Source organism: Gymnodraco acuticeps, unplaced genomic scaffold, assembly GCF_902827175.1.
Source record: "Gymnodraco acuticeps unplaced genomic scaffold, fGymAcu1.1, whole genome shotgun sequence".
NCBI classification, from domain to species: Eukaryota; Metazoa; Chordata; class Actinopteri; order Perciformes; family Bathydraconidae; genus Gymnodraco; species Gymnodraco acuticeps.
Window position 1 is genome coordinate 151,659 of NW_022991286.1, and position 27,170 is coordinate 178,828.

Below are 27,170 nucleotides of genomic sequence, written 5' to 3' on the forward strand. Positions count from 1 at the left end.
ATTTCTATTTGCCTCACTTTATGAGCTTCACAACATGCACCTTGTTTTGCAACGTCACAAATAAATGGGGCCAATCTTCAGTCAGATGTGAATGTGTAATCTAACATTTTCAGTAAGAATAATGGACAAAAGGAGTGCAAATACAAATACAATTTATTGAAATGTGAACCAAAAGTTAATCAAATGTTTTAAATAAAAAGCACATATGGACAAAAGGTGTAAACCTATTAAATGTATAAGTAAACACATTTAGTCAAATAAAGTGACCGACTAGGCCTGTGCGGTTGGTATCAGCTTTGCCCAGCATGGGCTCCTCCATCAGGCCTGGTCCTCCTCGCTGAGGAAAGACCCTCAGTCCTCCTCGCAGAGGGAAGACCCTCAGTCCTCTCCAAACCAACAGACAGGACGTCCATCACACGGAGGTTTCTCCCTGAAGTCTCTGCTGCTCTCTGGACACCATGCTGTCTCAATCCGTCCACACTGAATATGAGATTGGGAAAATGAAAATAATAAATGCTTTAGACAATAAGAAACATAAAGTTGACTGTTGAGTTGCTCAGTTTTTTTAGATTGTCAATACTATTACTGTATAACTAATATCTCAGGTTAAGAGGCACCTTCAAATAAAGATTGGCCTTTAAATACATTTTGTCTTTTTAATTGTTGGTCTAAAGTCAAGGATCTATAACTGGTACTTAGTTTTAATGATACAGTCTGGTTATTATGCTGTTTGGAGGAGGCCTCACAGGTAAGAGCGCTAACTAGCTTCCATCACATGTACCTTAGCTTGACTTAAATGTATTAAACGTATAGTTAAGTGATATCAAAATATAAATAACTAATGTCATGCAAACATATTAATATTTGCTTGATTCCAGTGTTGAATTTAGCACAATTGCATACAAACGTTAAGGGGTTTTAAGATTCTGAAGTATTATGTTAAAACTCGATAACTTAGATTATTATTTATAGTTTTGCTGAATAGTTTCATGTCCGCTTACCTTAGAAACGTAAAATGCGACGGCAGCGTGCAGATGGGGAGCATGTTAGCTTAGCTTGGTAGCTTCAGCTAGCTCTGGCACTTCCAGCTCGGTGGCAGGAGGTCCCGCCTCTTTGCCCTTATTTGGAGAAGGCGGGAGTTGAACTCTGACCTCACTGTCGAGCCGTTAGTGGCCGACTCCGCCTACTAAGGGCTTCACGGCAACTGCAGAATCCTATGGGTGACGTCACGGACCCTACGTCCATTTATATATACAGTCTATGGCTCAAACACATTGTACGAGATGGGCTAAGGGGCGGGACATCTCTAAGTGGTGGACCATGGAGCCGGCCAGCTAACCAATCAGAGCAGACTGGGCTCTGGTTTCAGACAGAGGGTGAAAAGAGGTGCTGCAGCACAGGCAGTATGAGAAAAATAAAGAGCTTTTTGAACATTAAAGCATGGAGACATGTCACATGTGAGCACAAATACAAATATGAACCTGAGCATAATAGGCCCATTTTGAGTCATTTTAATTTTCACAAGATACAAGGTACTGACGCACTGTTTCATCTCAACCTGTCTGCCTCCATGTCACAAGAACCCTCGACAGTACCATAACAGATAGAGAGAGAGTGTGTGTGTGTGTGTGTGTGTGTGTGTGTGTGTGTGTGTGTGTGTGACTATATTGAAATGGATTTATTCAGGTGGTGAGTCAGGTTTCCAGGTCACAGTCTGAAACAGATGGTGAACGGAAGACGTGACATCAACAAAATCATTCAGCTCCCTAAACTGTGAGGCATAACATTGTTGTTCACGTGTGTGTGTGTGTGGGTGTGTGTGTGTGTGTGTGTGTGTGTGTGTGTGTGTGTGTGTGTGTGTGTGTGTGTGTGCGTGCGTGCGTGCGTGTGTGTGTGTGCGTGTGTGAGAGAGGGAGCGTGTGGATTCTTTGCTTGGTAAAATACTAACAGGGTAAAACAAAAAAAACAATCTTCAAGCTGACAGCTTTTGTGAAAGTGGATAAATTGATACCCGGAGGGCAGCATAGAAACCTTTATTTGACTTCCTCCGCTGCCAGATGAATTTCTTTCTTTTTTCCAATACAAAGAAGCGATAATGGTTTGTAGTGAAACTGTGAAGATGTTCCTGTTAAAGTGTCTGTGTGGTCAGTTGAGTTGAGGACACATTGCATATATTGTGTACATTTGCAGTTTAACATTCATAGTGAAAGAACTTGTTTCCATCATTTTTCATAGTCTCACTTATTTGCCCAGTTCTATACATATCTATGTTACAGTATAGATATGCTGTTATTGCATATTTTCCATTCTTATTTGTAGTACCTAAGTCATCTTTTTATTTTTCTTCCTTCCATCTCCACTCAAATGTAACTTGCACATTTGAATAACGTTAAAATGTTTCTAATTAAAATGTTATATTTGTCATGCCCTTTTATCTAAAGTCTCTATCTTCACTTTTGCTGTAACTATGTACATTTCCCCTCTGTGGGACGATTAAAGGTATTATGATTCTGATTCTGCCTTTTTCACGTGTAAGCTGCTTGTTTCTAATGTGATGGTGATAATAAATGTTTGCCGTTGGTACGCATTGGAACTGACTATTTTTCCTTATCGGGAGCAATACTATCATTTTTAAATCAATAAAATCATAAAATCTATATTGTGAGTCAAGTCGTAGGTTATCTGGGTTTTAGACGTGTTATAAGCTAGATAATGTGCAGCGAGGTGGCAATTAAAAATAAATCACTGACATCCTGAACCTGATCACCCAGTCAGCATGCCGCTGTGTCCTTGTGCAAGACACCCCAAATTGCTCCTGTGGGTATTGTCCACAGTATTAATGTATTACACGTCTCATATACTGTATGTAATATAATGTAATCTAAAGCGCTTTGAGCACTTGGAAAAGCACTAGAATAAATGCAAATTAATTATTATTATTAATGACCATCTCAGTGCACATTATCCCTTACATATTTCATCATATTATATTAGAATGAATACTTTATTGTACATTTGGATACATTTTAAGGCTCAAAATCTAACCAATCACTGCCATTTGTACAATGTTTGAGTTTTCAGACAAACCTTTTAGACCCACATCACTGCGGTGCTTCTTTGTAGTCTTAGTTGAGGCGTATTGATGTTGTGCTTTGTACCGACACTCTGGTTAATGTACAGTAATGAGAGGTCTCACCATGTCAATGAAGCTTCTAGAATTGAATGGTGTTGAAGGGAAGGAGAGAGCCGGGTCGATGAGCAGCATCTGCAGCCCCCCCTCAGCACCTTGTGGCTTCACTGTGGCCTTTTCTACATTTCACTGCACCATGCCCTCCCTCGCACTCATCCCCTTCCTTTCCACTCTTCTTCTCCTTAGTTCTTTATAGCCCCGGTTGTGCTGCCTCCCTCCCTCTCTCCCTTCCCCCCTCCTCTTGTTACATTATTGATACAGAACACATCTATGAACCTTTCCAGCCTCCAGAGAACAGATGACCTCTCCTCTGTCTCCATCCCTCTATCTTATGTGTCCGTCTGCTTCATTTCTATTCATTCCCCTCAGGCCAGACTGATGATGAATTATTTTTGCACGGTACAAATGTAACCATTATTTCAGTCCTATTTTTCACTGCATGCCCTTCCCTGCTCTGGTGAATTACTGCAAAATGGTTCCATTCTGCAGATGAATTGTTTGGATAATTCAATCTGTAAGCTCTCGTATTATTGGTGCATTATTGCTGACTCTGAATCATGGCTGGATCTCAGATCTCACTTATGTACTTCAATTCCACATTTATTTTATCATGCTTATTTTTGTGTTCCCATTATAAAAGCTGTGCACACATTGTTTTTATCCATGCCAGTTCTAATGTTATATTTTCTACATCTCTCTCACCTTGACTTCACATTTACCTTATAATTGAATGGTAGTTTAGCTGTTTAAAAAAGAAACATGGTTGAATATAGATATTGTAAAGTGAACAGATTGGGAATCACTGTATGTTGTAGGAACTGTAGACATAGCGTTTATTTGAGTGGGCCGATATCTGCTAGTGGCACATGTTGCTTTACAGTGTATTGAGAGAATTGTAGAACTGGAGTGTGATCTGAGATATTACATGTGTCTACAAATCACTGTAAACAGCCAGAGTTTGGAATTAGGAAACCTTGTGAACAGAGAATGCACTTTTATTGTCCTTTTATCTTATCAGTATTTTACCCTTTTAGGCAGATACTTTATAAGTGCGGTGAAGTTGATTAAGATTAACTTTATGATTCCCATAGGGGAAATATAGTTATTCAATCTGGTGTTATTTACATTACACACATAGGCGGAAATACCCCCAGCATTAGCGTTAGCATTAGCGGAGAGCATCAGAGCGAAGGGGCCTGGGAGAAAAAATGATTTCAGTGCCTTGCTCAAGTATATCTTTGCAGTGTCCAGGAGGCAAACTGGCACCTGTACAGCTACCAGTCCACATTCTATACTTGGTCCACTTGGGACTTGATCTGGCGACCCTTCAATTCCCAAGCCTAGTCCCAGCAGGCCTATAGGACTGCAGAATACGATAGTAAAATGGCTAAAACAGTAAAACAAAAGAAAAATCAGGAAAGGTTTTCAATAAAAGCACATGTTAAGAAGGAGAATCACTGATTTTTGGGCTCGGACTAACATCGCTTTGCTCCTTTAGTTTTCAGCCGGGGAACTATAACAATCAAAATATTGCATATTGGGACGTAAGTAAACCTTAAAAATGTATTCTAAAACAGCTCTAACAGTGAGTGATGTAATCACGTATCCTTGGTTCTGGTTAAAAACGGAGTTCTACAGCCTGGAGGCGATCAACAGAGTCTCGGTTCAGGAAAGTAAAAGATAAGACAGACTAGGTGTGAAATGATGGGACAAATAAAAAGAGGACAAAGAAAGAGAAAGTAACTGAGAGAAAATTAAAGCAGTTGCAGTGATAAAGCAGCTGCAGTGACAAAGCAGCTGCAGTGACAAAGCAGCTGCAGTGACAAAGTAGCGACTTTTCAGCTGCTGTAAGTGTAGATTCACAAGCATCCCTTCTAAGTGCAGTCAAACTGCAATGAAAAGAGCTTTCACACACTATGGAGGCTGCTGTGTGTCTGAGGAGAAAAGTGTGTGAGTATGGGAGAGAAAGTGAAAGGGAGAAACTAAGTGAGAGCATGCCTGCTTATATACACGTATGTGTGTGTGTTTTAATGAACGTGTGTATTTTCCAGTGTCAGTGTGGTTTTTTGTAAAAGGGTAACTTGCTTGAGAAAAGGTCTGTGAGCATTTTAGATCAACAGATTGAGGATTAGTGAGTTATCAGGAAGTGTTGCTTTAAAATGTACATTCATGAGCAGAGCGAAGAGCTCAGATTGCTCTCCCTGCAGCTGTATCTGCAATCTGCTAATGCACATTCTCTCTGCTGCAGCTGCACATTACTTTAAACCGCATACAGGCCTTTATGTGAAGCAGCTACAGGAAATGTTTCATTGAGCCTGAAATCACCCCTGATTGACTCCTGTTGTAGACTATTGACCGGATTACTAAATGTGAGATTTCAGATTTCTGTGATAGGCTAAGGGGCGGGACACCTCTAAACATTTGAACAATGGCAACAGAGCCGGCCAGCTGACCAATCAGAGCAGACTGGGCTCTGATTTCAGAAAGAGGGTGAAAAGAGGTGTGCAGCACAGGCAGTATGAGAAAAATAAAGAGCTTTTTGAACATTAAAGCATGTGAAGATGCCGTGCCAACCAACAAATCCCCAACGCATCACCAAGGTAAAGATACAAGAGGTAAAGATAAGAAAATCTTTTTTTACAAGACTAAATTGAATACTTGATTCTGATTGGTCAATTTGGACATTCCAGAGGTTGTTCATTTTCACTAACAGACCGATGTTAAGGAGGGTCAAGGGACTATTTGCAGTCATATCAATCCGCAGAAAGAAGGCAGGTCAATTAAACGTCAGCTGTGGACGAGACAAATATACGTTTTCTCCATGAGGATCTCGATGCGATCAGTGTTCAATTACCACCTCTAAGCATATTATCCCTTACATATTGTATAACAGTAACATTAAACATGTCAATGGGAATTCATTCCCCTAACGCAACATAGTGCATTATCAGAGAGCCAGTATATGCACTTCCTAATATTGATTTTGATAAAGCAACAGTGTTGTACTTGATTTATTAATGGATATGATAATATTAACCATAAAATAAATTAATATTGGAATAACTCTTTCTGGATAGACTGTAATCGAATTACACGCCTTTGCATTAATGTATTTCTATTATTATCCATTCACTGGAGCGTGTTTTATGCGTGTTTTAGCAACTTCACTAATATCACTGTGTACTGCAGATTGAAATGAGCTATTAGCTCAAATCTGGCATAAAACATCACTTCTCTATGTTGAGATTATTCTATTTGTATGCATTGTCCTTGTTTAAATAAATACTTAATGTACCTTAGATACAAAGATTATATTTTAGATATCTAAATTAAGAATATTATCTGCCGTCTGTAGCATACAAAGACTGTTTTCAGTGGGTGAATTGGAATGTCATTTTGTTTCTTGTATATCCCTAAATTATATGATATTAATGAACTAAAACAACAATAATCTATTATTCTTGACTAAACAGGTGTTTAGTTCCTTTGTGTATAACGGATATGTTAGGCAGTCTGTAGCTAGTAATTGGCAATGCTCATGTTTGCTTATCTACTCATTTGCGCTTTAACAATGTGCAGACTGTAACAGCATGACTGATTGCTCCCCATATTTTTTTTCTAAATGCTTAGTGTTAACACCTTTTGTGTGCTCCTTATTGATTATTTTTCTGAATTATAAATCATTATAATGCTTGATTTACTTGTCCTCTTTCTCTTTTCAGATTGTTTGTTTTTCTCATTAAGTTGGGGGCAGGTTGGTCTAATAAGCCTGTGACATATTGACCTTACATTTCTTATTTTCTTTCATTATCCATCCTAAATGGAAAAAGCTTCACCATATCCACAACCAGAGCTGAATAAATAGCACAGAGGCAGGTGGAAGTAAAGCAAACCGGGCAGAAAATGGCCAGCATGTCATGTGTCCTGGAATGTCATATTGGGGAAACAACGTCCCTAAAAACATGTTCCCTCTGCACAGCAGCCGTTATCAGCTACCTGGAGTCAGAGCAGCTTGTGTGTGTTGGGAATACTCTTAATGGAAATGTCCTCTCTGGAGAAAGGTTGTCAGCTAATGTGTCTGTGTGGCTTTGCAGTCTTTGGGGCTGCACTAATGAAAAGGATGTAGGGATGTTAAATCAAGTCACTTTAATCCACTATTTAAGTCAGTAATAACGAAGAGTGTGTATTTTTCAAAGAAAGGGGCATTAGGAATAATGGACCTTTGATTTTGGGGATATGGCCGCTTTAGGGAACACTTTTGCAACTTTAAGTGTTTGGGAAAAGTCGGACTTCCAAACAATGGACACACCCCATTGTTAAACAAAATTAACATTTTAAGCGAAAAACAGTCGCAGTTTTTTCAAATGCAACCGTATTTTTTTGTTACACACATGTACATGAACACAGCACAAACAGTGAAATGTGACCTTTGCATTTGACCCATCCTAGTCTGGAGCTATAGAGTGGTGCAGTAAGGAATCCTAAAACCCGGATATTAGTTAAAAAAGATTCTCTAAGTCAATCATTTTTCAAACATGTTTGTGGTTAAAAGCATGAAATTAGGTCTGAGGTAGACACAAGCTTACGAGATTTTGACATTGTGTTCTACGAGACAAAACACATCAGTAAATACTCCATTCTTGAATCGCTAAAGCTTCTATAAGTCATAAAAATGGCAGTTGCTAAGAAGTGACTAAAATAAACTGCTGAACATCATCACGCTGCCATAAGTTACCTTTAGCATAGTGGTGGTGATGCGCAGCCATGCGACCGTGATGTAATTTGTTGGTGTTAATATGTGGAGATTACCCTGCTGAACAAAACATGTTGAGTATCATAAAGGTGTTTGCCACAGAGCTTGTTTTCTGCAATATACAGAAATCCAACAGGGAAACCTCATTGTTTTTTGTTGCAAACTCTAAGCCTACAAAAATACATCATCACTGCGTCACTATATTGTATGCTGGGGAGCAGTGGGGGGTTGTGGTGCCTTGCTTAAGGTCACCACAGCAATGCCCAGGAGGTGAACTGGGACCAGCACCAATCAACAATCTTTACTTTAATAATTAAGTCCGACTTTAACATTTGAGACCTATTATCAAAGTATCTGAAAATATTATTCAAGAGGTTGTAACATTGTTATTTGAATGAAAATAATTTGTTTTCACACCACAAGATTTGTTGAAGTGAAGCTAAATATTATATCATGTTACACCACAAGGATTCTCCCAATTGTTGATGAAAGCCCATGAAAAGAGAAGCCCATAATGTCTTTGATGGCACGTTCAGGAGAGAAAATGAGAAGAGTGAACGGAAGGAGCATAACGAAATAAATAACACCTCTCTTTGTCTCCTCCTGTACTTCTTCTCTCTGCACACACAACAACACCCCCTTTGGTGTTTGTTTCATCACCGCTCTGCTCTTCTCAGCCTCTCTATATGCACTTATCAGGAACCATACACCAAACCCTTATCCTCCAGTTCCTCTGCAGCTCCAGCATGTGTGAAGATTCTCTCGCAGGATGTGCCTTGTTCACTGATAACGAGCATTTTTCAGCTCCCAAGGTGCATCTTGCCAAACAATAAAAATGCGTTAACATATTCGCTAATGGAATAACAAAATAAAAGATCCTTTTTTTTTTACGTCAACAATGGCCGAAGACATGTTAGTCGAGTTTTCCCTAGTGAAACTTCTAGTCTCACCCTCACCTGATCACTAAAATACAGATTACTTTCTGGACTTATCTTGAAATGACAAGCTAACAAATGTGATATCATAAACTCTCTTTAGCTCAGTGGTTCTCAAACTTTTTCTGTCAGGCCCCCCCTTTGGAGAAAAAAAAAAGTCGGGCCCCCTCAACACAAATAGTCAGGCTCAGTGGCGGCGCCAGAGATTTATTTTGGGGGTGCTGTGGGGTAGCTTGACGTTTCATAGAGGGTGCTCAAACATTTATGGTTTCCCATTAATGTACCGGGCGCTACAGTGGAATTTTCTACTGCAACACTCCCCACGCATATACACAGTGTACCTGCGACTGTTACAATGAAGGCTCAATATCAGCTCACGGCATATAGGTGTAAGCAGGGGTCAAGTGCTATTTTTATAGGTGGTGTGTGGACCTCACATAGGGGGGTCCGGGAGCAAGCTCCCCCGGGAAGATTTTTAAATATTGAAGTTAAAAGCATCAATCTGGTGCACTTTGAGAGCAAAATGAAGAGATCTATGGATACCTCTCTCAACACCCATTTGAAACAGAACTGTAAACAGATTTACTTTTTCTTTATGGATATTTTACAAATCACTCCCTTTTAAACTTTATTCTTTTTTTAATGTCGTATAGTATTTCATACCTGTTTTTAATTTATTCTCTTATTTTTTTATAACTATAATGATCATATAAACGTGTGCCTCGGAAATAATTGTTTACATTAATGGTGAGAGAGTCCTTTAGCTCACTGAGTCTCTCAGTCTGACAGGAGAGGACCCTCCTCCACCTTGTTGTTGAAAAAACTCCTTATATCCGTTAGCGTAGCTCGCTAGCACCAGAAGCTAACAACAACGATCTCCGGTACCGGTGCGCTCTCTCTCTCTCGCTCGCGCACGCACACAAAATGGCTCGTTCCACACACACACAGAGCCGAGCTTTAATGAAACACAGAGACCCAGACATAATAGTACTGTATCATATTATTTTCGAATCAATAATTTTTCAAAATATGATTTTTTTTTTTTTTTTTTAGAAAAACTGACTGTTGCTATCTGTATACTATGCCGCCGAAACATAATTTCAGCCAATCAGCGTCGTCAGATCTGATGCTCAAAGGGCGCCGTGTCAGCGCGTTTGTTTGGACTCGTATCCAAGGTGACACTACAGTAGTTGTCGAGGATGGCTGCGTCTCGGTGCTAGTGGATCGCCGGAGCTGTAGATTAACATTTACATGCTTATTGTAGTTGTAAGGGCAATGCCTGTAGCACCATGGAGCATATGTGTGGGCTGGACCTGTATTTTACAGGAAAGGAGTGAGCAGAGGGTGGAGTTGTCCATTCTTGTTCAGTTTTCATCTTCCTCACCCTCTCAAACTTTGAGTTGCGTGCGCTGCTAAAGAGACGCGCTACCATGGAAACCAAACAATGGTGTAGCTGTATTAAAGTCCGAGTGGAAACAGTCGTGAGTAAATCTGATTTTGTCAGAAATCGGGAGAGATATGACCCCGGGAGGAAACCGGGGGAGGGCAATGAAATCGGGAGTCTCCCGCGAAAATCGGGAGGGTTGGCAAGTATGACACACACACACACACACACACACCACACAAACACACACACACACACACACACACACACACACACACACACACACACACACACACACATAATGTTCGTATTTAGTCTCCTGATTTTAAATGGGAATTAAATCAGTTGAGTGTTCCCAAAGCACCAGTGTTCTGCAGTTTGTGTGGGCCTACTGTACTGTTGCACAGTTTTGGAAGATGCATAGCTAACCACACTGAAGATTATGGATTATCTCATATTTTTAAGCCTCAATTTGTCCTTCCCCCCCCCCCCCACACACCCTTTAACATCACCAGATAATTTAAGGGGTCATTTCTCAAAAATTTCTTCCGGGGGAGGATCCCCCCCGGACCGCCTTAGTATGGTTTGGTCCCTATTTACATAGCCCCACCAAAAATATTTTCCACCAGCCGCCACTGTGTAATGCATTGGTAGAAGGTGAAATATGTGGGACCCACAGTAATATTGGGTCTGTCATTCGACAAAAAAATATGAATGGACATGAAACTGTATTATATTTTTCAAGCACTTGTATGTATACATAACTTTAATATTTAGTAGATCAAGTTAAGTTTACAAGGAGTAAAGCTCACACAGGCACAAAGGGGAAAACTCAGGGGTCCATTAGGTGAAACACAGAAAAGTAAAAGGCATAACGTATTAGACCTAGCCGACAGTAGTAGTGCAGGTCTCCCTTGAAAAAGAGATCGTTGATCTCAATGGGATTTTACCTGGTTAAATAAAGGCTACAAACAAACAGTATGCAGCCAAGTTGCAGCAATGTGCTTGTGTTTCTATATTTTCAGGTAAGCTAAAGTGATCAAAAGATGTTTAAAAAGTATGTATATGAATGTGAAAGTGTAACAAACAAGGGGTAACACAGATATGATACTTCTATCTCATTTTTGTATATCTGTCTGCAAATCAAGCTAGCTAACGTTCGCTATCTATCTACTTAGTTAGCTAGCCTAGCTACCAAGCTAATAAGCTAGCTAGCGAATGTTAGCTATCCAGCTAGCTATTGACAGATTTGTGGCTCTCGTCATTTTAATTGGAATGGTTATTATATACTGAATACATATTTACTGTGAATGTATGCAAAAATGTATGGCATATAGCTGTCTAACAGAAGTTAAATTCATTCCTCACTTATTCTGACAATGTACTTAACCCCAAATAAAAGAACCCAATACAAAGAGTTGTTAAATAATAGTGAAGTCACGTTGTAATAACAATAACTCATCTCTCTCGAGTTTTCCTTTTGAGCTTTACCAAAAGCCACTGTGTCAATGTTGTCCTACTTGGGTTGCCGTCCGGAGTTGTCCAATATGGTGGACCATCTCACACATGCGCACTGCAGATCGGGCAGAGCTGCAGATCGGGTAGTGACCTCTATGGTAGTGACATAGCCTACTGTTCACGAGAGAGCACGCTCGTGAACTGTCAACGGGGGGGGGAGGTGTTATGCCGTGTGTGCATGATGCACCTCGCGGGAGCGCGCACAGCGTAAAGCAAAACCTCTCAGACATGTATTGATCTGTACGGCAAAGTACGGTTTGGAAACTATATCATTTCCTTTTGGAGGGCATGCATAACACGGCATAACACCAGAGCCTCGCTGCGGGGAAACGTTGGCGCTGTTCCGAGTTTGTTCTAATCTGTCAAAAATGACAGACTGCTTTCAGATTTTTCCGTCATTGTTAAAAAAAAAAATTCGGTTAATGCGACCACTGCTGTCCCAGCAACATCAGTACCAAGCAAGAGAGTTTTTTCAGAGCAGGGGATATTGTAAATGCCCAAACATCCAAGCTTATAAATACCTAGAAATGTGGACATTCTCATATTCCTAAAAACCTGTCTGATGATGCTGAGTGAGTGATTTAGTGAGTTTGAGTTGAGTTACTTGAAAAACTAAAGTGAAACTTGATTTATTTTATTGCAGGGTCTGATTATTACATGTCCTTGTTTATTTGTGAGATGCAGTGGCACAAAGAAAATGCCTACTTTGTTTGGTAGTAGCCTACAAAAAACACTGGTTTTCTTGTTCCAGTCTGTTACTGTCACTTTGTTTTTGACAATACTGCTATCCTACTAAAATGCTATACAAATCAGATGTAATATTTAATAAAGAAACATTTTCCGAGTAAAAAAAATTTGTATTGAAAAAATAAATAAATTACATTTTCCTTTATTATTCAATATCGTGATAAATACCGTACCGTGGACTTGTTATCGCGATATTATCGTACCGTGAGTTTTTGGTATCGTTACATCCCTATAATCTGGTGTTTTTGAGTTGATGAGTAGTGGAGATATCACTGTCAAATCAATCGACAGTAAGGAGAATACTTACTTCCGGGTGTAAAATGCTCCGTTATCCAATGGGAATGGACGCTCACATTGCTTTAAAGAGCTGCCGACATAAACGGATGCGGTGCATCCCTAAGCGTCAAATACCGCCGCGGATGGGAATACATTGCAATAGGGCTGAACGATATACCGTGTCATGGCGATAACCGCGGTATGCGCATGCGCGGTATTCACACCGCAGGGACGTGCGGTTTTATTCATTTTTTTTTTTTAAATGCTAACGCACTTTAGCACAGAATTCAAAATAAAGATACCCTTATTACTTATCGAAACTGCACATACAATATATCCGATTAAAGCTAAGACTCCACAGATTATTTAAGTATAGTATCTAAGCGATCCGATCTCGCAACAGGGGAAGCAAACACAGACATCACAACACGTATCTTTTACGGAGCTTTTACGGGAGATCGTCTCACCGTAGCTGTCAATCTGATCAAAAGACGTGTTCCATGGCATTAAAACGAGAAAGAAAAAACGCGGCTGAATCGGTTGATCCATAGGTTGATAATGTATCTGTGGCTTTGAAGCAATTGTTTATAATCCATAATTCCATTTTTATGTAAAAATCGGATCACAAAAGTTAGCTGCTAATGGTAGCCACCTTGGTGGTATGCAGCTTCCGGTTTTGGCTACGCGTCGTCACTCTCACTCCTTACGATGCATTCCTTGATCTCCAGTTATAACGCCGGACTCCGCCGCTGGCCGAAGCTAACGGAGCCCCAGGGTGCTAGCTACGTCCGCCGGGACGCGCTAGCGAGCTAGCACCCTGCAGCCCTGTTAGCTTCGGCGGCGTGGACTCCGGCGGCCCACCCCTTTTAACATTTGCTCCCGTTTAGCATTATGGGCGTCATAGCCATATAGTATAAAAGTCTTACCCAAGGCTGAATCATAAACTAAACTGTATATATGTATAAAGGGTTACGTCCTTAGCTGGCTAATAAGCTACATAACAGGCTAAGCTAACAAGCACACAAACACCTGCTAACGGGGTTAACATGTATAATATTATCATTTTACTCACCGAAAAAAGCTGAAAGTAGACTTCTTGGAAGATCTGTTAGTACATTCAAGCGCACAGCACGACATTTGAATTATCTGGTATTTGTAACAATATTCCCTAACAGGCACGATCACCACGAACACAGCTAAAGGATCAAGTACAGTAACTACAACTAACTAACGTTGTAGCCTCTATGGTTGTAGCCTAGCAGATTGGACAAGTTGCTGTTAGCTGATAGTGAGGCACGTATCTGTCAATCAAAGTGACCACGCCCTAATGTATGCACAAACTTTAAGACCTAATATAAAGGGTCGCGTTAGAAAACAATTCACTCACAGATCCATAATCATGAAGGTGGAATCTAACTATATCGATAATAAAATGTATGGAGCCAGGGGTAGAAACATGTTTTTTTCTGCTGTAAAATCGGGCATTTTAACATGGGGGTCTATGGAAATTGCTCCTTTCTGCAGCCATCGCCTATCAGCCAATATATGAACTGCAGTGTGTGGCACTTCCGTATTGGCTTCCCGGCTCTACCCCACAGTTTGCTGCTTGGTTTCTACCCATGGATGCAATACATATTATTATCGATATAGTTAGATTCCACCTTCATGATTATGAATCTGTGAGTGAATTGTTTTCTAACACGACCCTTTTATTCATATTAGGTTTTAAAGTTTTTGCATAAATTAGGGCGTGGTCACGTTGATGTACATGCCTCACTGTCAGCTAACAGCAACTTGTCCACTCTGCTAGGCTACAACCATAGAGGCTACAACGTTAGTTAGTCATAGTACTGTACTTGACCCTTTAGCTTTAGCCGTGTTCGTGGTGATTGTGCCTTTTAGGGAATATTGTTACAAATACCAGACAATTACAATGTCGTGCTGTGCGCTTGAATGTACTAACAGAACTTCCAAGAAGTCTAAAATGATAATATTATACATGTTAACCCCGTTCGCAGGTGTTTGTGTGCTTGGTAGCTTAGCTTGTTATTTATTAGCCAGCTAAGGATGTAACCCTTTATGCATACATATACATTTTAGTTTATGATTCAGCCTTGGGTAAGACTTTTATAGTCTATGGCTATGACGCCCATAATGCTAAATGGGAGCAAATGTTAATAGGGGACCCAATTATCCCAGTGGTGGCCGCCGGAGCTAACGGAGCCGCAGGGGGCTAGCTCCAGCCGGCGTCCCGGAGCTAGCCCACTGCGGCTCCGTTAGGTCCGGGCGGTGGAGTCCGTCGTTATAACTGGAGATCACGGAATGCAGCGAAACGCAGACTTGGTTCGCCTGCTGTAGTATAACGGCCCGTACACACAGCAGCTTTTGGCGATTTGTCCACCGCTTCCAGCGCGTCTCCGCCCATTGACTTTGAATGGGGATGACGTCACTTTCCCTCGCTTGTCGCCGAACTGCATTGTGGGGGGGCAAGGCGAAGATTTCCAGGATTTCCAGGATGTTCAGGATTCCAAAGTTGAACAATGTTCAACTTTTGAGGCTGAGCTGGAAGCGACAGCCAATCAGATCCGTTTATGCAAATCTGACAGTTCAAGCGCTAGCCAATCAAACCGCGTGCAAGCTGGGAGAACCAGACCCGCAGTTCATTTCTATATTCCACAAAAATGGAGGAGAATTTAGTTATTGCGGTAGCAAATCACCCGGTTCTTTATGACCTGTCCCTATTTACTTACCGGGATACAAACCGGAGGAACCAGGCATGGAGGGAGGTGGCAGAGGCAGTGGGTTAAACTGGTAGGTTTTCGCTTGTTTGGGGATTTTATATCCAGTTTACTTCGTTGCTAGTTTACTTCGTTGCTAGCAAGCATAGACAGTATCATTAGCCAGCATGGAATGTAGCATAAAATAGCACCATAAACATTAATCTCATAAATGTTCAAAATGTTAAAAAAATAAATGTTCATCATAGCCCTTCCTATTTGACAATAGTGTAGAAAAACCGGGTTTTTTGCTTTGTATGTCGGGGGCGGGATATTCATGTGATATTCATGTGATTGGTTGTTGGTCGCGAAATCCCCTAGCTGTCAGACACGCCCAGCTCCAGGATTTTCAAGATTTGGTCAAAGCTGCTTTGTGGACACACCGTTAGCTAAATAAACTATGTCGAACAAGGCTTATTAAGCTGAACATCGCCACAATTGTTCTGCTATGTATCGGTACTTCTTTTCTTAACGTGTGAATGACAAGCATTAAGAATAACAAAATATAGCTAATTCTCTTGCAGATTGTCTCATTTGATTATGAATGTAACGTTTATATAGGGGAACTACACTGTTAGTAGTAACTTGGTATGCATGTATTTCATGTTCGCTTAGCTTCTTAGCTTGAGCTAGCTCTGTTTACTTCCAGTTCGGAGGCAGCAGGTCCCGCCTCGGCTCCGCCTCTTTGCCCTTATTTGGAGCAGGCGGGATTAGACTCTGACGTTGCTGTCAAGCCGTTAGTGGCCGACTCCGCCTACTAAGGGCTTCTCGGCAACTCTGCAGAATCCTATGGGTGACGTCACGGACACTACGTCCATTTATATATACAGTCTATGCTCTAGCCCTGTTTTTGCAGGGGGCTGATTCTGTGAGAAGTCTTCTTCGCTGCTTTTGTGGCAGACTACAGCGCCACTTACAGGCCTGGCATATGTACTACAGAGTCTCCAGCGCTTTCGAGCTGCAATGGCCGTGGTCCAACCCCACATTCCCCTGATACGTGGAGAGTTGCCCATATAGGCGGAGCACCCCTTTTCTGACGTCAGAGAAATTCAAATCTGTATCAGCTCCGTTGCAGCCCCGTTTTTAGAGATTTGGGTATGGAGGAAAAGAGAGAGGGTTGTGTTTTCTGACACTTGGTGAGTTCCCTGACACACCGGGGACACATATTCAGGTATAAAAGACGTACAAAAGTGCATTTTGCATGATAGGTCGCCTTTAAGATTTTGGATGTTAAATGTAGACTATTGAAAACTCCCACTCACTTAATACAAATAAAATGTTACCAAAAAAAAGAACAATAAAATAAAATCAGAAATTAATTAATCAGTCATCCAGCAGACTGTACATAGCGGTTTCTATAATCTACACGACCTTCCACATTAGACAGTATGGTATGCAGGTAGCATTGGGGTAGCAGTGTATCAGCATACTGCATCATGCTACAGTTACACTGCAGGCCTTTTAATTCCTATCTTTATCTCCATCACTCCTCCCATCTCCCTGCATTATTCATCCTGTATGGCTACTGTCACACTTTCATTCCCTTTCTCTGCCTCAATGACACTGGACCACATGAATGAACACACACAAGGAGCTGGGCTTCTCTCAAGGACACACACAGATACACAACCACTTAGAGCACTTCCGTAACCCGATAGTGTCAGACGAAATGAGTCAGGAGATCATCTGATAGCAGCCACCAAATGAATCACATCGGACTGTGTGTACTAGGTTTTTAATGTGTTTCTCGTGTGTGTGTGGTGTGTGTGTGTGTGTGTGTGTGTGTGTGTGTGTGTGTGTGTGTGTGTGTGTGTGTGTGTGTGTGTGTGTGTGTGTGTGTGTGTGTGTGTGTGTGTGTGTGTGTGTCCTACCGTCTTGGGGCAGTGCACGTATCGTGCCAGGCTGATTATCAGGTCATGCGTGATGGGGTCGACCAGGTTTCTGAAGCTGGCGTAGCGGTACAACACATCATCCAGAGAGGTTGACTCCATGCCCAGGTCCTAGACACCAACACACACATACATTAAATTAACCTATCATATTTTATATTACACCATTGTACATACAGTGCTTACAGTATACTGTACTGTATAGGCAATGCTCATTTAGGCAAGGCAACCTATTTGTATACATGATTTCACACAAAAACTATGGGCTTTACATTAAAACTGAAAATGTAAGGAAAGGAAAAAAATTCAGTTCATATGTAGGAAAGTACATACACAACAGCACTGGTTCCTAACCTGGGGGTCCCAACAGAAACTGCTATATTAAAACACTAAAAGAAAAAAGGGCATGTATCAGGGAGGAGAGAACACTGAATGTTTAAAAAATAAACTTGTTAAGTACGTTCAGTTGTTACATAAAAAAGAAAACTCGTAAAAAACTGAAAATAATCAAGAAATAATCAGCTCAAAATTCATCATACAAACGTAATGCATTTATAGAATTCACTATTTTTTAAATGTACATAATATTAAATATCAATTGAATATGTCATGTAATCAAAGGGTCCTCAGGTTACTCAATATTATCTCTAGTTGGGAGAAAAAAAATGCAGACTTCGGTGAAATTATGATCTTTAAATCATATTGTGAAACAACATAAATACTACACGGAAGATATGTCGTATTTCATGTCATTCACATTTACAGTCCCGTTTATAGTCATTTTTCTATTTCTTTCAAAAATATTCAGCATTCATTGCAGCCCCAATGACCTATAATTTGAAACATAATTTGTGTATAATTTGTCTCCCTTATTCTGATCTGTTTCAACATTTAATGGGATCTTCCTAGGCCCATCCAACACCCTTCCATTAAAGGGGACCTATCATACAAAATGCACTTTTGTACGTCTTTTATACATGAATATGTGTCCCCGGTGTTCCAGGGAACTCACCAAGTGTCAGAAAACACAACCCTCTCTATTTTCCTCCATACCCAAATCTCTAAAAAAGGGGCTGCAACGGATCTGATACAGACTGATCCAGATTTGAACACTTTACTGACGTCAGTAAAGTGGTGCTACGGCTATTGGTCAATTCTCCACCTATCAGGGGAATGAGAGGTTGGGCCACGGCCGGCCATTGCTGCTCGAAAGCGCTGGAGACGCTGTAGTACATATGCCAGGCCTGTAAGTGGCGCTGTAGTCTGCCACGAAAGCAGCGAAGAAGACTTCCCTTGCATGGTTGTCATGGTTGCCCTTCTGTTTATTCTCCGTTGTGGCTCTTTTTCTCCCTCCCCGAGGCAAGCTTTTGCGCCTCCTGCTTTAAAACAAATGAATAATGACTCTATATAATCATATGTAAGGGATAATGTGCATTATGGGGAAAAGAACACCGACAGGCTGATCAGGAGCCCGACGCACCAAATAGTACATACAGTGCTTACAGTATACTGTACTGTATAGGCAATGCTCATTTAGGCAAGGCAACCTATTTGTATACATGATTTCACACAAAAACTATGGGCTTTACATTAAAACTGAAAATGCACCATACTTAATGTGGAGTCGGTGTGTAGTTATGCTAAAACAATGTCGGACACCGTAATCTTCTCTGGTCCCCTCCCCAATCTGATCAATGATGACATGTATGCATGTCATCATTTCAGCGCTGGTTGTCTTGGTGGTGCCCAGCAAACAATGTGGGCTTCGTAAATAATTGGACAGCCTTCTGGGGAAAACCTGGTCTGATTAAGAGAGACGGCATTCATCCTACTTTGGATGGTGCAGATCTCATTTCGGCAAACATTTCAGGGCTTTGTGGACTTAATCCATGACAAACTGGAGTTGAGACCAGGAGGCGGAGTCGCAGTCTTACACGCTTCTCTGCGCTCTCTCCTAGGCAGTCATCCATAGGAATCCCGAACCCAATAAAATACTCAATATTAACGGTATGTGTGTCTGCCCAAGGACAATTTAAGGTAAAACCTAATAGAGGTGTGATACATAATAACCTAATAAAAGTAAATGTAACAACTACAGTGCAACAAAACAGGAATATTAAATGTGGTCTCTTAAACATAAGATCTCTAGCATCTAAAGCAATATTGGTAAATGATTTAATATCAGATTATAATATTGATATATGCTGTCTCACTGAAACTTGGTTGAGACATGAAGAATATGTCAGCATAAATGAGGCCACTCCACCCAGCCATATCAATACTCATATTGCCCGGGGCACGGGCCGAGGAGGTGGAGTTGCAGCAATCTTTGACTCAAGTTTACTTATCAATACTAAACCAAAATTAAATTATACCTCCTTTGAAAGCCTCGTTTTTAGTCTTACGCATCCGACCTGGAAAACTTTGCAGCCAATCTTATTTGTTACAGTGTACCGTGCACCAGGTCCTTATTCAGAATTCTTATCAGAATTCTCTGAGTTTTTATCAACTTTGGTTCTTAAAACAGATAAAGTAATTATCGTAGGTGACTTTAATATTCATGTTGACGATGATAAAAATAGCCTTACTGTTGCATTTAACTCTATATTATATTCTGTTGGTTTCTGTCAGAGTGTAAATAAACCAACCCACTGCTATAATCACACTCTCGACCTTGTTCTGACTTATGGTATTGAAATTGAGCAACTATTAGTCTAACCGCATAATCCTGCTTTATCCGACCATTTCTTAGTAACTTTTGAAGTACTATTACGAGACTACAAAGCATTAGTCAAAAGCTCTTGCAGCAGAAACCTATCTGTTAGTGCTATAGCCAAATTTAAGGAAGAGATTCCACCAATACTTAACTCGATAGCATGTCTGCATGTAAGGGAGGAAACTTATACAAAATGTACACCACCCCAAATTGATCATGTTGTTGATAGTGCTACAGATGCGCTGCAAATAAAATTAGACTCTGTTGCTCCTTTGAAAAAGAAGAAAATAAAACAACATAGATTAGCTCCATGGCATAATGCCGAAACCCGCAAAATAAAGCAAAAGTCGAGACAACTTGAAAGGATATGGCGTTCCACTAAACTTGAAGAATCTCGTTTAATTTGGCATATTACTCTCAATGAATATAAGAAAGCCCTGCGTAAAGCGAGAGCAGCCTACTACTCTTCATTAATAGATGAGAATAAGAATAATGCAAGATTTCTTTTCAGCACTGTAGCCAGGCTGACAGAGAGCCACAGCTCGATTGAGCCTTCTATTCCCATAGCACTCAGTAGTAATGATTTTATGTTCTTTTTTAACGATAAAATTGTTACTCTTAGAAACAAAATTAATGACCTCTTGCCTTTGACCAGTATAGTGTTATCAACAGCTCCCGGAAACGTAAGTTCTAATATTACACTAGACAGTAAACTAGAATGCTTTTCAGCCATTAACCTTGAACAATTAAATTCAATGATTCTCTCTTCTAAACCATCAACTTGCATGTTAGACCCAATTCCAACTAAGCTATTGAAGGAAGTTTTTCCATTAATTAGCACTTCTTTATTAAATATTATGAATATGTCTTTAAGCAGTGATAAAACCTCTTCTTAAAAAGCACAACCTCGATCCAGAGGTTTTAGCCAACTATAGACCTATTTCTAATCTTCCGTTCCTCTCAAAAATTCTTGAGAAAGCAGTCTCAAAACAGCTGCGTGATTACTTAAAAAACAATGATTTATTTGAAGATTTTCAGTCTGGCTTTAGAACACATCATAGCACAGAGACAGCTCTGGTTAAAGTCACAAATGACATTCTAATAGCCTCAGACAAGGGACTTGTCTCTATTCTTGTTTTGCTCGATCTCAGTGCTGCATTTTATACTATCGACCAGAGGTGTGGACTCGAGTCACATGACTTGGACTCGAGTCAGACTCGAGTCACCAATTTGATGACTTGAGACTCGACTTGACAAAATCACAAAACACTTGCGACTCGACTTGGACTTGAACACCAATGACTCGGGACTTGACTTGGACTTGAGCCTTCTGACTTGATCATTTAATTCAGAGGTCTCCAACACGCCGATCGCGAGATGCCGCTGATAGAGCAGACTCCAGTCGGGGAGAGCAGAATCTTCAGCCGCTCCTACTCTTGCTGAGAATCCTTGCAGGCAGGGGCGGGACTTTATTTAGCTGGGCCACCATGCGGCCAATCATATGTGAGGACACACTAGGATCATACCATTATGTGAAAGAAGGGTGGGGGGCACAGCAGGTGTAGTGGTACAGGCCAGCTGCACAGAGCCACGGGGAGACAGATTTAAATGCGTCGGAAAAAGTCAAGAAATTAGTAAAAACCGAAAAGAAGCAGCATCTGGCTGCTTTTCAATGATATTGGAGAAAGCAAAGCTGAGTGCAGGATTTATCAAATGAAAATAACCTTTTTTGGTTACCTTTATTTTGGTAACCACTCAGGATTTACTGTCTGAGGTGGGAGAAGTTCAGATCTTGTACTTGAGTACAAAAGTACAAAAGTGTAGGAATACTCGGTTACAATAAAAAGTCCTGCATTCAAAATGTTACAAGTAAAAGTACAAAATGATTAGCATCAAAATATAGTTAAAGTACCACCTGCAGAGGGATCTAGATGCAGGTGTTCTCTTTCCCATAGAGACCGCCTGGCTGCACATTATCCCTTGCATAAAGATAGATTGTGGGTCCCTTACAACATGTTGTACACAGTGGAAATAAACATTCTGGTTACCTCAACATCAGGGATCTTATACATTAAACTCCTTCTGAATCAAACCGTCACGGTAGCCTTACCTTATTGTTCCCTCTTAAAATAGAAAAAAACACGTTACTTTACCAGCAGAGAGAAAATTGATTATTAAATTATTAATGTGACTAATAAAGAGCAGTTTGATTATTAAGTATTATTCTGTTGATCGATGTCATTACATTTGGTGAAAAACACATAATGACTTGTTTATGACTCGTTTTGTCAAAGTTTAGGACTTGGACTTGACTTGAACTTGCCCAACCTGACTTGAGACTCGACTTGGACTTGAGCGCAAATAATTGAGACTTGACTCGGACTTGAGCGCAAAAACTTGAGACTTGACTCGGACTTGCAAAACAATGACTTGGTCCCACCTCTGCTATCGACCATGATATCCTATTGCAAAGACTAGAGCACTTAGTTGGCATACAGGGAACTGCTTTAGGCTGGTTTAGGTCTTATCTATCTGAACGCTCTCAGTTTGTACGTGTTAACGATGAATCTTCCACGCAAACCAAAGTTAGCCATGGAGTGCCACAGGGTTCAGTGCTCGGACCTATTTTGTTCACATTATATATGCTTCCGTTACGCAATATTATAAGGAATCATTCTGTAAACTTTCATTGTTATGCGGATGATACTCAATTATATTTATCAATCAAGCCTGATGAAATTAATCATCTAAATAAAATTCAAGACTGCCTTAAGGACTTAAAAACGTGGATGACCTTACATTTTTTTATGTTAAACACGACCAAAACTGAAGTTATTGTACTTGGCCCGAAGAATCTACAAAACAAATTATCTAAAGATATACTAACTATGGATGGCATTAATTTGGCCTCCAGTGAGACTGTAAGGAATCTTGGTGTTATATTTGATCAGGATTTATCCTTTAACGCCCACATAAAATCAATTTCAAGGACCGCCTACTTCCATCTACGTAACATTGCAAAAATCAGGCATATCTTGCCTCAAAACGATGCAGAGAAACTAGTCCATGCATTTGTTACTTCAAGGCTGGATTATTGTAACTCCTTATTATCAGGGTGTACCAAGAAGTCAGTCAAGTCGCTTCAGCAGATTCAAAATGCTGCAGCTCGTGTACTAACCAGAGTTAGGAAAAGGGACCACATTACTCCTGTTCTGGCTGCCTTACACTGGCTCCCTATAGAACACAGGATAGAATTTAAAATTCTTCTTCTCGCCTACAAAGCCCTTAATGGGCAGGCGCCATCTTACCTTAAAGAACTCATTATACCCTACTGTCCTATTAGGGCATTGCGTTCCAAGAATGCAGGGTTGTTGGTTGTTCCTGGGTTGCGTTCGGATAATCCAAAAATTAGCTCCTAAATTCTAACCCTATCTCCTATTCCTTGACCTCTGAGTGAAACATCACGGGGTTAAGGGGTAGTGGATAGGAGAATTCAAAAGGATTTAGGAGAAGAGACTGCGGTGCTTAGAGAATCCGAATGCACTTTCACTATCCGACGTGTTTATGATGCGGCAGCGGACGTCATGAATGTGCGTCTGCTGCTGTGGGGAAACTATGGAAACTACAGTTTTCTATACAGCGGACTACAACATGAATGTATAATAAGAACGACGGACTACTGTAAACTCATCTAGAGACTCTGCACCGTGCTCTGATGCTGTTGCTTTGCTTTATGAACGTGGACAACAGAGAAACATATTCTTCATGACCAAAGTTGGAATTGAAATAAAAAAGGAAAGTGAAACTTATGCTCGTCACCCTCTCCCTCCGGTCCACATTAATACAAATGATCCCAATACGTATGATTGTATGAACTATTAAAAGATCTTAAAATAAATACAAATGTATTTATTATAAACGTTAGTCCTTAACATCTATCACTGTGTATATCACCATTCAAACATCTTTTAAAAGTTGAACAACCCCACACAGCTCAGTGAAATGTTGACTTTATTTGATCATTTCAGTAAAAACTAACGTTCATATTTCTCTTTTTGATTATAATACTGATGAACGTTCAAAACAAAGCACTTTGGCAACTTACCACATACGTTTTAAAATGCTTAATAAGCACCGTAACTTTCATGATATCATTTCTCGGTCATAATCGGTTGTTTCCGTGAACGGCCGACTGTTGTGATGGCAAATGCTGCGGCTGCAATGGATTGTGGGGCAGCATTTTCTCCTCTCCTTTCCGTTAGGGAGGTCCAGTGGTTCCTAAGCTAAAGGAGGTTATAAAGGAAGTTTGAAACCTCCTTTCCTTTCATTTGGAGAATTGGAACGGCACTTATCATGGCTGCCAGTGACGTACTTCCGGGTCATTTCACTTGGTTAGGAAGGTTCCTAAGCTAAATGGACTATTGGAATGGGCCCCTGGAGTCTCTAAAAGTACAATGGGAGCCAGAGCCTTTTCTTATCAAACTCCACATTTGTGGAATCAGCTTCCAGTTTGTGTTCGGGCGGCAGACACCCTATCCGTTTTTAAGAGTGCGCTTAAGACCTTCCTTTTTGATAAAGCTTATAGTTAGGGCTGATTAGATTCAGCCCCTAGATTTGCTGATATAGGCTTAGTTTGTCGGGGGACATCTTACTTCTTCCTTCTCTTTGTCTATACCTGTGTACTCTCATGTTCCGATTAACCCCGCTTCCCCAAATGTCTTTCTTTTTGGTGTCTATATACGCCGGGATCCGGAGACATGGATGATCCTGCGGTCCTGTGTCCTGGATCGCGAGCCCTGGATCTTGAGTCGTGGCTGTGGTCCTGGATCATAGGTCCTGGATGGATATCCTCGTGGATTCATCTTCCTATTATACACACATGCATTTCCAAACATTTGGACTACCTATGTTGCAAATGTATTATCTTTTCAATTTACACACATGGGCATCTATTGCACGTCTGTCCGTCCTGGGAGAGGGATCCCTCCTCTGTTGCTCTCCCTGAGGTTTCTCCCATGTTTCCCTTTAAACTGTGGGTTTTCTCCGGAAGTTTTTCCTTGTACGATGTGAGGGTCTAAGGACAAAGGGTGTCGTATTGTCATACTGATATTCTGTACACACTGTGAAGACCACTGAGACAAATGTAACATTTGTGATATTGGGCTATATAAATAAACATTGATTGATTGATTGATTGATTGATTGATTGATTGACGCGAAGCGGAGGGATCTAGATCGGCATGAAGGCACATTATGCAATGTGCACATTATCCCGCTTATTACATGGCCACATTCTCAACAAAGTAACGACATGACTCCCAATATTAATTGAAATGTTTTTATGGATTTAGAAAATGATTTTATTGATTTAAAAAATGGTTGTATTTATTGATTTAAATTGACATGCATCCGCTAAGAAAAATAGTTCGTTGTTACTGTTTGAACTAACGTAGCAACAGCAGGAACTGCTTCGATAGTGTTTTTGAGGAGCTTTTTGATTACAGATTTGAAAACATCGTTGCTTGCTTTAAAAGTAGCACAATTCATTATGTCAAACCTTGGAAAGAATCTAGATATCCCTGCCCTAATGCCAAAAGTAACTGGCAACTGAATATGTGTCGCCGTTTGATGTCTATGTCTGGACCGCTGCGTAAAAAGGAGGGTTTCTGCCCCATTACTTCTCTTCTTACTTCTCTAAGAATAAAACACGGAGGACGGAGATCTCTTTTTCTCCCCCTCTTCTCCCCTCTGCAGCCGAGCAGCTGATCTCAGAGCACGCTCCCCTCTCCTGCAGGGGGGCGTGGTCAGCTGCAGCTCACAGAATCAGCCCCCTGCAAAAACAGCGCTGGAAAGAGCATATAGAGCGAAATGAGACAAGGCTAAAATGCAGGATCTTTTTGGTATTTTGAAAAAAAAACTATATTTATATACTTTATATAGGTATGGCCCTACAATATATTGTTCAAATATAGCATGATAGGTGTCCTTTAAGTTTCATGAAAATCAGGATAGAAGTTTTTGCTTTATCCTGCTTACAGATAGACAAAATCCACTGTATTTGCTTCTTGTTGGTGGAAAATTACATTAAGAAAAGCCTTTTATATATAGTTTGAGTTAAGTGTGTGCATGTACATTAGCAAATGTCAGCATGCTAACACGCTAACCTTAGACAGTGAGCATTGTAAAAGTGATTCCTGCTTAACATCAACTACTAGCTACTAACATCTACCACTAGCATGAATCTTAGTGTGGTTACCTTAACAGTAAAAGTATTGTACATTTAACCATTTTAAAATAATAAATTAAAGAACACTACTTCCTTAAAACAAAACAAAACACTTGTTGCTCCTTATGAAAGGTAAGCACAAGGTGTTACCATCTTATAATAATTTGTGAATGCTGCCAATCAGGGATAATGCTTGCGGTTGTCATGGAGATGGCTTAGCTGAGCAACACTTCGACTGCACGCCACAATGAAGGCATACATGAGGTTAATTCAACTATGTTTGTTTCCAATGTCCAGAATTGACCTTAGAGCTAAATTAGAATACATTGATAAACTGTAATCTCAGTCGTCCTTTAAGATTTGTACCCATTTTGTTGTCTCAATAACATCATGAGGACAACAGCTTTTGAGTTTAGGATCAGCTGGGTTAATGACACCTATGTATTATGATATATGGGTGCATCCTGTGTGCTATACACTGTGTATAAAGAATAATGTGTGTGTCTGTGCGCCCATGTGTGCTAATGCACCCATGTGTGCTAATGCATTTTATTTAAGTGTTTGCAAATAAATGTGTGTGTGTTTGGTTCTGTCATAGCTCAGATGACCCCAAACAGAGAAGCATTTTAACAATGAGCCGACGCACATTAACAAAATATGAAACAGGTTGTGATCAAAAAGTATAATATTTTGGGAAAATATAGATTTCTCAGTTATGTGTTTAAGACAATTAGATGTAATGTAATTAGATTATTAATG

General features: G+C 40.4%; 1 protein-coding gene across 1 annotated transcript in view; it reads right to left on the reverse strand.

Annotated features, from left to right (window-relative positions):
* lrrc75a (leucine rich repeat containing 75A) overlaps window positions 1-27,170 on the reverse strand; it is a 106,914-nt gene that overhangs the window by 55,066 nt on the left and 24,678 nt on the right. Inside the window, 1 exon segment of the mRNA XM_034239897.1 lies at window positions 17,452-17,580. Coding sequence (XP_034095788.1) covers window positions 17,452-17,580 — 129 coding nt within the window.